The sequence below is a fragment of the Lytechinus variegatus genome, chromosome 2 (assembly GCF_018143015.1).
Source record: "Lytechinus variegatus isolate NC3 chromosome 2, Lvar_3.0, whole genome shotgun sequence".
NCBI lineage: Eukaryota > Metazoa > Echinodermata > Echinoidea > Temnopleuroida > Toxopneustidae > Lytechinus > Lytechinus variegatus.
In genome coordinates this window covers 81,535,712-81,551,969 of record NC_054741.1, presented here as the reverse complement: position 1 = coordinate 81,551,969, position 16,258 = coordinate 81,535,712, and the positions used below count along the sequence as shown (strand labels likewise).

At 35.7% G+C, this 16,258-nt stretch overlaps 1 protein-coding gene across 1 annotated transcript in view; it reads left to right on the top strand.

Moving 5' to 3' along the window:
- The window catches only part of LOC121409242 (rabankyrin-5-like), a 30,674-nt gene extending 15,257 nt beyond the window's left edge, over positions 1-15,417 (top strand). Inside the window, exons 12-23 of the mRNA XM_041601114.1 lie at positions 519-885; positions 1,897-2,149; positions 2,756-2,924; positions 6,487-6,605; positions 6,983-7,139; positions 7,459-7,659; positions 8,042-8,218; positions 9,030-9,177; positions 9,766-9,856; positions 10,767-11,038; positions 11,638-11,728; positions 13,504-15,417. Of these exons, the coding sequence (XP_041457048.1) occupies positions 519-885; positions 1,897-2,149; positions 2,756-2,924; positions 6,487-6,605; positions 6,983-7,139; positions 7,459-7,659; positions 8,042-8,218; positions 9,030-9,177; positions 9,766-9,856; positions 10,767-11,038; positions 11,638-11,728; positions 13,504-13,633 (2,175 nt within the window). The 3' untranslated portion in view covers positions 13,634-15,417. The remainder of the gene's footprint in view (positions 1-518; positions 886-1,896; positions 2,150-2,755; positions 2,925-6,486; positions 6,606-6,982; positions 7,140-7,458; positions 7,660-8,041; positions 8,219-9,029; positions 9,178-9,765; positions 9,857-10,766; positions 11,039-11,637; positions 11,729-13,503) is intronic.
- Positions 15,418-16,258: the final 841 nt, after the last annotated feature.

Sequence of the window (16,258 nt, the reverse complement as noted above, 5' to 3'; positions counted from 1 at the left end):
GTTATAACTTTGCCATTATGGCAACTACCATGGAAACGGGGCTCAGCAGCCAATCACAATCAAGATTACCATGGTAGTTACCATAGTGTCAAAGTTACAACAGTTGTAAGTCCTTCATGAAATGGGCCCCAGATGCAAAGATTTTTTTAGTTACTTATAACAAATAGGGAAAAATCACTGACTATTTGTTTAATGAAAAGTTCTGCAGACTTTGTAAGACACAGACCCAAATTGAATTCAACAAACATCCACAAAAAATAAAAACTAATTTCGGAATGAAAGACAGGGATATGGCATGCAATATAGCATATTATTTTTTTTTACCCATGTCTCTCAATGCGTATAACACTTATCGCCAAAGTGACTTTGGCTTAACTGTGTTTTTTTAATATATTTTTGTATTTGGTATCATCATGTGTGGTACTGTGGTTATTAATTTTCAGGGATTATTTTTTCTAATGGCTGTCTTTATATTTTTGGGGTATTTATGTAAAAATATATGTCCATCTCTTGAACAGGGAGAGACGCCCTTGCATGCTGCTGCCAGCTTTGGCCTCGCCCGGCTCTCTGATCTCCTCCTCCAGAAGGGGGCCAACCCCAACACCCAGACTAGAGATACCGGTAGTGACCTTACCTCCCAGTTCAATTCCATGGGGTTTGGCTCTACCCCATCAGAAACCGTGTCCTCTGCAGGTTCCAACCCATTCACGGATGAGGGATCCTTTGGAAGGGGTGATGGTGGTTTTGGAAGAGAAACAGGAGGAGGGGATGGAGGAGGAAATGGAGGAGATAGTAGTCTACTCGTGGCCTGCAAACAGACCCCACTTCACATGGCAGTGGCAAACAGGCATGCAGAAGTAGTTGGTGTCTTCATGGAACATAGAAGTAAGCTCTCACTTATATTCAGTACAAATACTCTCTCTAAACATACTCTCTCAGACTTTCTCCTTAATACATTAAATGCTGATAAAGACTGTTGTACACAATTCTTGTCACATATTGCTGATACTTATATTGGATGGTTCAGAATGAAATACCATAGATATTCCAAGATTTTTGAGTTATTGAAGATGAGCGCAGTATCCTGGGCCCATCAAGTAGAATATTTCTGGTATAAAGCCATTCAATATAATTGTCTTTAAATCTACCCCACTCCCTCCCCAGAAAAAAATAATAATTTAGCAAGTCGTGTCACTGCAATTAATACAGCCTCACTTCATAAAATCAAATAGATCATAGAAATGTGACAAACATCTAGTTATTTATAACGTCATTAAGTATGCTGTGCTCTATGCTGCACATCAAATTGCATTGATTGTTGTGTACGTGTTGTAATTTTTGGAAATGCACATTAGACCGTTTAATACGTTACCATATTGAACAGCAAGTTTTGTACAGAATGGGATATTTGTTGGATTTCGATTCTTTGTTCAATACTCTCTCGTATTGAACAGGCCAATTGTTGCAGACTGAGGTACGCATTTTTGATGTATCACTATAACACTATGTAGATAATAATCAGCGATATCAACTATCAATAGTAGAAATTTCCTTCCAAGTGCCCAGATGTGTTATGAGGGGTACTTCCAGTACAAACAGCCGATCATTATCAGTTCATCTTTGTTTACATCAATTTCATGAATGAAACATTGTCCTGATCCTAATGCTCATGAATCACCCAACATCTCTAAAAAAAACAACCTCAATAAATGAATCCTCTGAATATCATGTTCATGTGTTTTCAACTTCTGTCTACACTTTCTATATACTTGTACTTTTTGTATTTCTTCTGTACATTGAGACATTGATGCACTACACAGGTAGTACCCAGTCTCAGATTTCTAGTGGCTGCCTTTCTTGAGAGGAATAATCATTTCTGTTTTTTCCCGTTCAAAGCCCAAGCCCTTCAATCTCGAGACGGTATCCAGATCATTCCAGACTTCAATCTTCGCGATTCCAACGATCAGACTGTTCTTGGCCTGGCCCTGTGGACTGGACTGCACAGCTTTGCAGCCCAGCTTTTACATGCTGGAGCCAACATCAATTACACTACTGGAGAAGGTCTAACGTTGCTTCATCTTGCCATTCAGAAGCAGGATACATCCAGTGCTTTATTTCTCCTTGAGCACCAGGCCGATATCAATATCAAGTTAGTAGTACTTTTTACTCAATGGCCTGCATTCTTAAGTCAGACCATGGTATAACTCTGTGCTAAAATTATGGGAAGCCAAAAACTAAAAAAGAATCTGCTTATATTGTATATTTCTCATATTTGATGTTTTGTTTTCCTTTGCTTTCATAATGAAATAATATTTCATCTATCATTCTGAGACAGATATAAATGATTTGAATGTTTTTAAAGAGTTAATAAATTGAACATGTACTAATACAGATTTGTGTTCCAATTGGCTCTCCATAGTTAAACCTAAACTTTAAACCAGGGTTTAATTTAAACCTGAGTTCAGAATATGGGCCTTTGTATGTTATGTGTGCAAAATTACCAGAGTTTTTTATGTAATGCTTTCAAAAATACAAGTATTACAGTTGCAATGAATATAGCAGAATCTTAAGTAAAATGCCAATAGATTGATTTTCATAATCTTTACTGATTAATTCAACACCTAAGTTAATCAACATAAAGAATGATTCCCTTCATAAAACATTGTCTCCATCTACTTCATGAAACACCCGACTAGATCAATGCCACTTCCTGTGATATAATAACCCTTTGCCTTTGACCTTTGACCTCTTATAGGACGAGAGATGGTGAAAACCCTCTTCAGCTGGCAATCAAGAGGCATCTACCAGTAGTGGTTGATGCTCTATGTGTGAGAGGGGCAAACATGAACACCCCTGATGAGAATGGAAACCCACCCCTTTGGGTAGCTTTAGAGAGCGGCCAGGAAGACATTGCCTCAACTCTGGTAAGGGTGCTTTTTAATTGGTATAGTGAGTTGTTTTATTACCGAACACATGCATTTAAACATCAGAATATTATTTCATATGCTTTAGAACTTTGCTACATCCTTCCCAAAGGGAATTTGAATAGAAAGATGATAAAAAGGGCAAAAAATACCTCCTTACAGCCTTTATTTTCTGAAAATAAAGAAATGGTAAAAATAGCTGATCATTGATGTCATTGATTTTTCAACTTTTCCTACAGAAAACACACATTCAGTTTGATGATATCTGCAATATTTTGTGACTCTTTGGATGAGGTAGCCATGCAGTCAAATTTCTTTGAATAATTCAAGTGTTTCTCAATGTATGCCAAAATAAAATTTATGCTAAGAGTGAGAAATAGTTAATTGAACAAGGAACAGAACCCAGGTGGGTGTTTCATAAAGCTGTTCGTAAGATAAGAACGACTTTAAGAACGACTGGTGATTCTTTCTTTTGGTAAATGGTACATGTATACACCATAGGTGATGGTTTAGCGCGTAAGAAAGGATCACCAGTCGTTCTTAAAGTCGCTCTTAACTTACGAACAGCTTTATGAAACGGCCTCCAGGAAAGGATAAGGATTAAACTAGCAGTAATATCCAAGGAAAACTGCAGTGTTTGCCAAAACTGAGGTTTGTAATTGCTTATAAAAGATGAGAAACAAGATGAGTAGTACTGGGTTTAGAGTATACTGTTATTTCTGGATAAATGAGCTGGAATGATGTCACAATAAGGGTGCAAAGTGTATACTGGATTATGCAATGATTTATTTCATTTGATCTCTGTTACTGGAGGGCTCTGGTCCTCTTCCATGATACCATTAATTGGAAATATATCCAGACAGGGTCTTGTTGCATAAAAGTTACCATTATGGTATCTTTGCCATTCAATGGTAACTACCATGGTAACAAGGCTCAACAGCCAATCAGATTCAAGCATTCCATGAAAGATACCATTGGAAGGCACATTTACTATAATATCAACATTAATGCAACGGGGCCTAGGTGTATGTGGTTCAAATCTTATTCATCTAATAATCTTTGATGATTATTCATGTAGGTACGACATGGTTGTGATATCACGGCTTGGGTTCCAGGGGTATGTGGTTCAAATCTTATTCAGCTAGTAATCTTTGATGATTATTCATGTAGGTACGACATGGTTGTGATATCACGGCTTGGGTTCCAGGGGTTTGTGGTTCAAATCTTATTCAGCTAATAATCTTTGATGATTATTCATGTAGGTACTACATGGTTGTGATATCACGGCTTGCGTTACAGGGGTATGTGGTTCAAATCTTATTCAGCTAATAATCTTTGATGATTGATCATGTAGGTACGACATGGTTGTGATATCACGGCTTGGGTTCCAGGGGTTTGTGGTTCAAATCTTATTCAGCTAGTAATCTTTGATGATTATTCATGTAGGTACGACATGGTTGTGATATCACGGCTTGCGTTCCAGGGGTTTGTGGTTCAAATCTTATTCAGCTAGTAATCTTTGATGATTATTCATGTAGGTACGACATGGTTGTGATATCACGGCTTGGGTTCCAGGGGTATGTGGTTCAAATCTTATTCAGCTAGTAATCTTTGATGATTATTCATGTAGGTACGACATGGTTGTGATATCACGGCTTGCGTTCCAGGGGTTTGTGGTTCAAATCTTATTCAGCTAATAATCTTTGATGATTGATCATGTAGGTACGACATGGTTGTGATACTACGGCTTGGGGTCCAGGGGTATGTGGTTCAAATCTTATTCAGCTAGTAATCTTTGATGATTATTCATGTAGGTACGACATGGTTGTGATATCACGGCTTGCGTTCCAGGGGTTTGTGGTTCAAATCTTATTCAGCTAATAATCTTTGATGATTGATCATGTAGGTACGACATGGTTGTGATACCACGGCTTGGGTTCCAGGGGTTTGTGGTTCAAATCTTATTCAGCTAGTAATCTTTGATGATTATTCATGTAGGTACGACATGGTTGTGATATCACGGCTTGGGTTCCAGGGGTATGTGGTTCAAATCTTATTCAGCTAGTAATCTTTGATGATTATTCATGTAGGTACGACATGGTTGTGATATCACGGCTTGGGTTCCAGGGGTATGTGGTTCAAATCTTATTCAGCTAGTAATCTTTGATGATTATTCATGTAGGTACGACATGGTTGTGATATCACGGCTTGGGTTCCAGGGGTATGTGGTTCAAATCTTATTCAGCTAGTAATCTTTGATGATTATTCATGTAGGTACTACATGGTTGTGATATCACGGCTTGCGTTACAGGGGTATGTGGTTCAAATCTTATTCAGCTAATAATCTTTGATGATTGATCATGTAGGTACGACATGGTTGTGATATCACGGCTTGGGTTCCAGGGGTTTGTGGTTCAAATCTTATTCAGCTAGTAATCTTTGATGATTATTCATGTAGGTACGACATGGTTGTGATATCACGGCTTGGGTTCCAGGGGTATGTGGTTCAAATCTTATTCAGCTAGTAATCTTTGATGATTATTCATGTAGGTACTACATGGTTGTGATATCACGGCTTGCGTTACAGGGGTATGTGGTTCAAATCTTATTCAGCTAATAATCTTTGATGATTGATCATGTAGGTACGACATGGTTGTGATACTACGGCTTGGGTTCCAGGGGTTTGTGGTTCAAATCTTATTCAGCTAGTAATCTTTGATGATTATTCATGTAGGTACGACATGGTTGTGATACTACGGCTTGGGGTCTAGGTGTATGTGGTTCAAATCTTATTCAGCTAGTAATCTTTGATGATTATTCATGTAGGTACGACATGGTTGTGATATCACGGCTTGCGTTCCAGGGGTTTGTGGTTCAAATCTTATTCAGCTAATAATCTTTGATGATTGATCATGTAGGTACGACATGGTTGTGATACTACGGCTTGGGGTCTAGGTGTATGTGGTTCAAATCTTATTCAGCTAGTAATCTTTGATGATTATTCATGTAGGTACGACATGGTTGTGATATCACGGCTTGCGTTCCAGGGGTTTGTGGTTCAAATCTTATTCAGCTAGTAATCTTTGATGATTATTCATGTAGGTACGACATGGTTGTGATACTACGGCTTGGGGTCTAGGTGTATGTGGTTCAAATCTTATTCAGCTAGTAATCTTTGATGATTATTCATGTAGGTACGACATGGTTGTGATATCACGGCTTGCGTTCCAGGGGTTTGTGGTTCAAATCTTATTCAGCTAGTAATCTTTGATGATTATTCATGTAGGTACGACATGGTTGTGATATCACGGCTTGGGTTCCAGGGGTATGTGGTTCAAATCTTATTCAGCTAGTAATCTTCAATGATTATTCATGTAGGTACGACATGGTTGTGATATCACGGCTTGCGTTCCAGGGGTATGTGGTTCAAATCTTATTCAGCTAATAATCTTTGATGATTATTCATGTAGGTACGACATGGTTGTGATACTACGGCTTGGGGTCTAGGTGTATGTGGTTCAAATCTTATTCAGCTAGTAATCTTTGATGATTATTCATGTAGGTACGACATGGTTGTGATACTACGGCTTGGGGTCTAGGTGAAGGAGGAATGCAGCAGACATTACTCCACAGAGCCATTGATGAAAACAATCAAACAGTGTCATGCTTTCTTGTTAGGAGGTGAGCTTCTAAAAACTTTATACAAGACTTTGTAGAAAGTAATAAGTTATGTTTGCTTCTACCTACTTTTTTTTTTCTTACATTGGTATGAGCTGAAATTGCTGAAATAGGAACCTTGCATCAATGTATTGTGAAAACAAAGAATCATTCTGAATATGTAGGATATCTGTCCAGTGCTTTTCTTTTTGCTATTGTCCTAGTCCATCAAAACTGGGAATATGTTGAAGTAATTTCAATAAATCTTTGAAATATTTGTCAGTGAAAATGGATTATACTTAAAGCAAATATTGTATTTTTATTTGTTAAATGTTGATTGACTGATCAAAAATCAAGTTTTATTCATCATTTGTAATTTTAGTTTATTTGTATTTTTTTAGTATGTGCGATGTGAACAGTCCTAGAAGACCAGGACCAAATGGAGAAGGTCCAGATGAGGCTTTTGATGGTCAAGGTCCACTTCACCATGCAAGTGAATGGGGTCTGGAACAAGTGGTCCAGTGCCTTATTGAGCATCAAGCAGATATAAATGCCAAGGTTAGTTTCATGTGGACAGTTGAATAAGTCTGTATTTAAGATAATTAATCTTATGTATGCCTCCAAGGCCACCATTTACCTCTGTCTGTCCTTTACTTTGTAAACTGCTTAAACCATGATAATTGAGAACAGCACATTGTCAAATGAATTAGAAAATACAGATGAATATATTAGGCTTATCACATATATATTTGTTTACAGGTGTAGATATATGATATGCTATTCAAGGGGAGGGTGGGATGACACAATAGTTCATTCTCCTTTTAACAATCGCTGCTTGAATTAACATCGTTGCTACTTTCGTCTCATCCCATATCAGGATTCGGAAGGTAGGACACCTCTTCACATAGCCATTAGCAACCAACACCCGACTATCATCAGTCTCATCATGTCTCATCCACTCCTGGATTTGACGCTAAGAGACAAGGGTGGTCTGACACCATTCGCTGCTGCCCTCACCTTCAAGAACAACAAAGCTGCACAGGCTATACTTGATAGAGAACCAAGAGCAGCGGAACAGGTATGGTGGTGCTGATGGGAATAATCAGGCACCCAATCAAAATAGACTTCATGTAATATCGTAAAATTTATCATGGAAAAGTATTTTTTATGTAAACTCACACTATGTGTCATGGAAAACAAAATTTCATTTCATATATTCCTCATCAAAACTTATTCAGGGCACACACATAACACATTCTTACACTCTAGTAATGATAAACATTTAGGGGATTAGCCAAAGCTATAGGACATGCTTTAATATTGATGATAACAATTTGTATATTGTTTTTCTTAGACTTACATTTAAGCTTAAATGTGCAATTGATTTATAATTTAGGTTGCAGTGTCCATGTGATCTAGCAATATTTATAATGACTGTTTTGAATTTATTTGCATGACAGCTTGACAACAAGGGCAGGAACTTTCTCCATGTTGCCGTTGAGAAGTCAGACATAGAGAGTGTTCTCTTTCTTATCAGTGTGAGGGCGAATGTCACTTCTCGTATACAAGATTCATCTCAACTCACTCCGCTTCACCTTGCAGTCCAAGCTGGTTCTGAGATCATTGTGAGGAACCTGGTAAGTTCATTACAAACATTTCTTTTTTTCTCAGTTTCTCTGCTTTTGCTGTGTCTCTGCAAGCCATAAGTGGTTGCTGGAGGCATTATATCTTTAGTCTTCAATCCACCCCAGCTTTGTTTCTGTGATCACTTTATAAATCAATCAACTTTATCTAGGCTTGTGTATGTATGCAGATTAGAGTGACAATGATCTGATTATTTTTTGTGTATCAAGGTTAAAGTTCATATATATTCTATATCTGACAATGTCTAATTTGTACCAGAGCTTAAGAATTGTTGGACAGATCAACTTCAAACTTGTCTCTTGTATGCATTCAGGAGTTATAGTGATTTGTTCAGATTTCAATATCTTCAGTGAATGAATTAATTTATTCTAAAATAAACATGTATCATATACACAAGAAGGTGCGATAGCTCATTCGGTAGAGATTCTGATGACCCGGGTTCAATTCCAACTTTGGTTAGGCATTTAAATCCTCATTACCAGATCCATCAGAGAGGACATTAAGCCATTGGTCCTCTGGTTGCTTGCTTACAAGCATTTATGCCTTAATAGCAAACAGGTAAAAAATCACCACCATATATTATTACTTTGATCACAATAAAGTACATTTATATTTTCAATCTCCGACTCTCACTGTTGAACAAGAGGACAGACAACATCATTTTTAGTTCCAGTAACTTGTAAATGTTTCTTTTACTAATGGTGCTATTTCTGAACCGATTCATTAAGAAGTTTCCTGCCCTTTTCTGTACACGCAAACACCTTTCTTTTTGTCATTTTCATTAAAAATGATTATTTTTTATAGTTATTAGCCGGTGCTAGTGTGATGGATCTGAACAACCATAAACAGAATGCTCTTCATATGGCTGCAGCTAAAGATCATTCAACAATCTGTAGTATCCTCATTGAGAATGGCATCAATGTGGATTCCAAAGATGACAATGGGAACAGTGGTAAGTATTTTAATTATACTATGTCTACATTACTGAAATACTGGAGTATAGATTGTGTGTACACTACATGTGAGCAAAACATAATCCTATGTGCATATCCTAAGGCAATGATATATCTGCTAATAGACATTGTTCCAGTGTGATAAACACTATATAAAAGCGGATAACTAATATACTCAGCTTGTAGTCTGGAGGTTTGTGCAAGGTGAAATTCCTAACACCTGTATCCCCAACTCATTTACTATCCAATTTGTGCCTGTGATAGTATGCAACTTTTCATGTAATATCATGAGGATAATATTTGCATACTCTAATCTTTAAAAAAACAAATCCATATTAACCTCATTTATCTACTTGGTTGTATTTTCATATGGTTTGAATAACTTTATCAGTTGAATATCATCTTTGGATATTGCATTGATTACTAATATTAATTTTCAGAAAATTCAATAATTTACTCCCTAAAGATGAAAATAACTTGAAACATGAGCATATAAGTACAGTATTTATTATGCTTCTATGCGATTATCCAAAAACTAAAAGAAAACTTTATTTAAAGTTTGCACTCCTTGTATTGTGTTTGTATAGCTCTCCACATATCAGTGCAATATGGAAACTTGAACAGTGCAAGAGTACTCCTTACTGAATCTAGCATTGATGCTGAGGCATTCAACATGAGGTGAGTTTAATAGCATTCAGTCATTGCACTGTAAAGATGTTTGTGCTATGTAAGGTGGATTGCCACATGGTCCACACCCTCTGTTTTTCCTTTTTGTTTCGTCTCATCCAACATGGTCTAATCTTAGTTTTTCTACAACCAGTTCGCCTACTACTCATTTGGTCTAATTGCCATGTAACCCATGCTGCATTTTATCTAATTTCCACTTAGGCTTTTTGTCTAGTATCCACTTGGTCTATCACAGCTGAATCATTTTACAAAATGAAAGATACTAATTAGAATGAAGCTGAAGTAAGATCAAATCACCTCAATGAGGTTTAACTAAGTGAGTATTAGATCAAGTGAAGTGTTGACCAAATAGAATTAGACCAAATTGGTAGTAGTCCAAGTGGGGCTACAAAAATTGCAAACCATTCGGGATTTTTAAAAATTTAATCCAATTGTATCAATCAAGTATGATTTTACCTGTCAAAAATGGGATTTTCTGAGTTTCTGTTCTCTTTCATTTCTGCCCCTCAAATTCATCATATATGTGCGTGCTGCATGCAATAATGCTAATGGTTGGGTATTTGTTGACTTTAATATGCAGCATGGTGCCCCATAAATCATCTTGAAAATATAATAATAGTATCCGTGTTCACTTTTCTGTCAAGAGGTTGACATATGTGGGTTAAGCCCATGTGGTATCAGACCCACTGAGAAGTTGACCAACTGCTTTGAGACCAAGTGAATATTAACCCACTGTAAACAACATACCAGGAGTACATGGGTAGAAATTCTTTGAAACTATAGGATACCACAATTAGATTCATAAGGGATGATGAATTGTACTGTGTAAGTTTCCATTGGTCTAGGATTAAGTGAGTGTTTCAAGTGATACTAAATCTTTTTTTTTTCTCTCTCTTTACAGGGGTCAGACACCCATGCATTTACTGGGGCAGTACGGCAGGGACAACGCTGCAGCCATCTTTGACCTGTTCCGGGAATGCATGCCCCAGTATCCTCTAGACAAGCAGGATGCCGAGGGCAACACTGTCTTGTTGCTAGCCTACCAAAAGGGCAATGGGGCTATCTGCAGGGCAATTGTTAGGGCAGGGGCTAGTCTTGGTATCATGAACAAACAAGGCGTGTCTATCTTTAATGCTCAGGTGGCCACCAAGCAACTTCTCTTTAGGCTCTTAGGTATGTACTTCAACTACAATATGTTTCAAAACAATATTTTATCTGTCTATGATTATTCATAGCTGTCAAACCCCACTTGTTTTTGCTCTTGTTGTATATTTGCTCAGGTGTTATATACTTGTATTATAGACCTATTTGATTCTTTTACTGTTCATTTTACTGAGACCATTGATAATGATTCCATGTTTTTTGTATTTCATTGATATTTCAAATGCAAAACAGTTATTATATCACTGATTTTGTGAACCTGTTTATGAATGAATAAATGAATGAATGAATTAATTAATTAATGAACAGTTATTATATCACTGATTTTGTGAATCTGTTTACGAATGAATGAATGACCCTTATTCCAAAATTTCAGAATAAAAGGTCACAATTACTTACTTCAAAGATTTCTTAAATTCTTTTTGTTTTAAATGCCTCAACACACTGTAGATGGTTGCTGAAGGTATTATATTGTATAACTGAAAAAAATCGTCCCATTAATTCTTTTATGAATGTAGATCTTCGAAATGAACTACTTGCCTTCTCCCGAGAATCACACATATTTTCTTATTTAGCAACTGATTATCTATTTTCCATCTATATGATTTCAGATATGTTGTCAAAGGAGCCAGCATGGTCAGAAAGTGAGCTTTGTCAAGAATGTCAGGTTAAATTCAGCATTAAGACAAGAAAACATCACTGGTAAGTTCAAAGGTCATGGTAAATATTCAATTGATTCATGGTGTTAAGAACAGTTTCACTGGAGTTGACTGTAATGTAATCTCTCCATGTGCAATTCTAAAGAATAATAAATTTTTCAAGGTTTCAGATTTTAATTTTCAAGATAATTTTGAAATCTTATTTCTTAACTTGTATGAATTTTGTTTCTGGTATAATCATTTGTATAATTATGTATTTTTCTCTGGTCAATGGTCATTTAAGATCAATTCACTTTAAATTGACTTTTGTTCATCCACCAGAAAATATTTTCATCATATTAAATGAAACTTAAATGATATTGTTACTGGATATCACAAAAGTCATTATGAATGATAATGCATTTTCAAGTTAAGGTCAAATGTTAATGAACTTTGAGTTTTATTATCCAATTAATCTGACCCGCTACCCCCAATACCATTAAAGGTCAAGTCCACCTCAGAAAAATGTTGATTTGAATCAATAGAGAAAAATCAGACAAGCACAATGCTGAAAATTTCATCAAAATCTGATGTAAAATAAGAAAGTTATGACATTTCAAAGTTTCGCTTATTTTCAACAAAATAGTTATATGAACGAGCCAGTTACATCCAAATGAGAGAGTCGATGATGTCACTCACTATTTCTTTTGTTTTTTATTGTTTGAATTATACAATATTTCAATTTTTATGAATTTGACGATTAGGACCTCCTTGCCTGAAGCACAAAATGTTAAAATAATGGAATTCCACGTATTCTGGGAGGAATGAAGCTTCATTTCACATGACAATGACGAGAAAATAAAAATATTTCATATAATAAAATACAAAAGAAATAGTGAGTGAGTGATGTCATCAACTCTCTCATTTGGATGTAACTGGCTTGTTCATATAACTATTTTGTTGAAAATAAGCGAAACTTACTAATTTTACATCCAATTTTGATAAAATTTTCAGTGTTATGCTTGTTGAATTTTTCTCTTTTTATTCAAATCAAGTTTTTGTTGGGGTGGACTTGTCCTTTAATAACTCGCCCAAAATGAAATTTGAAATTTTTTATTTAGCTTGAAAAAAAAGCACATCTCAAGCTTTAGAATGAAATCTAAACTGTAAAAATTGATCAACAATAACCCTGACAAATACTCAATAATACAAATACAGAGGAAATTCAGGTTTATCTTTAAAAAAGTCGAAAACAAAGTTTGAAGTTTGGTGTTCCCTCAAGTATGCACACTGATCAATCTTGAGAAACTTCCAAGCAGTCCAAAAAAGGGTGTGAAAGAAACTCTTAAATCTTTTCTTTACTTCAGCTTTACAACTTCAAATTTTGAGAGTATGAAGAAGAAGAATTGCAGATATGTTAAATTTGTTGTTTTTAGTTCTTAAAGACCAACTTATTATTTGGGCTATTAACAGATAACCTTTCCTGGCGACTCATTGTTTGTGTAAGAGTTGCTGGTCACAAATTTTTTTTTTTTCACTGATTTTTCCCCCAAAAAAATTATTAATTAAATTTGTTTGTGCATTCCATAAATCTTGTAAACAAGGGGGATCAAGTATCAACTGTTAGATGAGTAAAATTCCAGGTCATTGGATAAAGACTAAAGGTCATTTCAGGTCCAAAACCGTGATGAAAATTTGAATTTTGTCAATGTTCCTTAAGTAAGTTGTCATATGTATTCTTTCCATATTCCTTGAAGCTTGGTATTAATGAATAACAAGTTTCAACGTGAAGGTACCACTGGTGTTGTCTGATTCAGTCTTGTTTGATTTATCTTACAGTCGACACTGTGGTAGAATCCTATGCAGCAAGTGTTCATCAAAGATGGTTCCCATTGTCAAATACGACCTCTCTCGTCCTGTAAGAGTCTGTAATGTATGCTTTGATGTGCTTTCTCTGGGTGCCATGTGAACTGTCCATCGACTCCATTCCTGATCGGTGTATGTCACCCTCCAGAGATGTCACGCTCAATCCGATGCCAACCCTGCCATTCAGTTGATCCAAACACACCCATCATCAGCTTGAGGATGACATTGGTAACCATCCGCTACATGACTTTACCCCTCCTGCTTCACAGACTGATTGACAGACTAGGATGTACTCTCTTCCTGGTGTCTCTGATCAACATTCAGCCTTATTCACACTCCTCTAGGGGAGCATAGTTCATTACCTGCTGATGTGTAGCGGGTAATCCACAGCATTTGATGTTGGGTCTTTCGATGCTACTGCAAGTCATTAATGGAGCAAACTCCCATAAGATATCAACAGGAATACCACTGCCAATCTATTCTCAATGATGTGAAGTTTATCTGTTCAAATAATTTTTTGATTTTATGATTTGTTGTGCATGTCTTCTTAAAGTTCAAAATGGATTAGCATTTATAGAATGTCATGAGCAAGGTCCTGGATACTCTGGCCAAGAAATAACATTAGCAGTGTAACAAGGATTCAGTGCCTTTGATTAAAAAAAAACTAGATAAGTAGAGCAAATATAGTAAAATTGTTACGAAAATACAAAACACTAGCCACTGATTGAATCTATAAATGACTGGAAATATAATCTTGTTCAATTTTACTGATATACATTAGAATACTTGATTATTTAATGACAGATAGTATTTTAATGGTTCAATTTCTCTGTGATATAATCCAATAACACTTTGGTATAAAGGGTGCCACATTATTCTAAATAATTCTAAGATTGATCATTGTTAGAATACACAGCTGATATTACTTCCTACCCAACTGATACTGCATCACTTACAGTCAAGATTGAAGCTATATTGTCAGGTTTCATCTAGAAACAGGAATTGTCCATCACCAACAGTCTAAAGAGTTTTATGAAATACAAACTTTATGTAATGCTCTGTATACAATTATATCAATATTTAAAAGTAATTATCTCACTCTTGGTAGCCAAAAAGGCTAAGGTGAAGCTTGTATTTCACTGTATTGAGTAAGTTTTATCCACTGACTTAACTTCTGTCAGTCCTTTCCGGATCTTTTCACAACTCCGGAGTCAAAGAATTTAATCATTGCAAATCAGTATCTGATGACTGGGTTAAAGCACTTTGACAGTTTGTTTTAATGTATTAAGTTCTATGGAATACTATCTCGTAGTATACTGTCTCCATGAAAACTGAAGATGATACCCTATTCACACTGTTTTATTATGTTATGAATCTTGAGTATTATTCTATGCTTTGATATACCAATTTTATGGGCAAGTCTACATTTCCATAGGGCTCATGGCTATAAGACAGCATTAATGGGGGAAAAGAATGCATAGCCAACCTCTAAGGCCAATGAGAAGGGCATTGATCCAGTCAATATGGAATGGCCTTTGATGGCCTTGTTTTAAAGTGCTAAAAAGAAATTCATCCATCCTTGAGTAATCTTTAATACTGTTTTTTGTTCTCGAAGCATTTGATTTGGATTTGAATTTACCTCCATTGGTTGATCCTGCCATCCCCCCTACATTTTGGTTCAAATTTGCAATATATCATGATTTCTTATGAATGATATGAAGAGATGATCAACTCCCAGGGTAGTCAAATTGATTTAATCACAGCATTTGTTATTGTTAGATGTATGTTGCTATCATTTTGTACTCTATTTATTGTATAGTGATAATTGTTTTTGTAATATTTCCAAAGGTGGTTTCTTTTTTTAACTTCAAAGCATATATCATGACTACACAACATTTATAAAATGATTAGAAATGTTTTTTTTTTTTTATTCAAGATTATTTTATTGGCCCATGAATGCAGGCATACAAAGAAATTTAGCTTCTGTTGGCTTTTAAATAATACACAACGCTATGAATAAATAACTTTTATGATAGCTGTCTACAATAAGTTAATGCCTCCTCAATCCATCAGTAAGATGTTTCAATTCTTATTAAATCTTAAATTTTGTTATCTTAATTTACAATTGATTTATTTGTATATATACATTATTTTAACAGAACGGCAATTCCATAAAATGATCAACATTTTTGTACGTCCAACCCCCATTTTTCTCAAGTTTTACTTTACTTCATAAAATGACCAAGTCATAGTCATTTGACTGCATTACAGACTGTCATAAGAACTGGAAATCAGAGCCAGAAAATTTCATGGAGGTCACAAATATAGGGGGTCGGACGTACATATTTTATGGAATTGCCCAGTAATCATTTTTTTGGGGGTGAGGGCTCTCTTTACTGATTATGTGATTATTGCATTATCTTTGATTTCTTTTTTTGATACCTTGAATCACTTTCATTCCTTATTTTTTGTGAAAAGTCTTGTGGAAAAGCTTTATATAATTTAATAATGGTGGGACTGAGCAACTGACCCGCATCATCTTGCCATATAATGTGTTCTGTTTTCCTACCCACCTTTTAGAAAATTTGAATCAGGACTTATCATGTCCGAGCCAGATTTTTTTTGCATGGTAGATGTTGAACATGTGACTTGAACAGAAACCAGGAACAGGATGACATATAAAACTGTTCACAAGTAACACACAACTGTACTCACAACTAGTGTACCT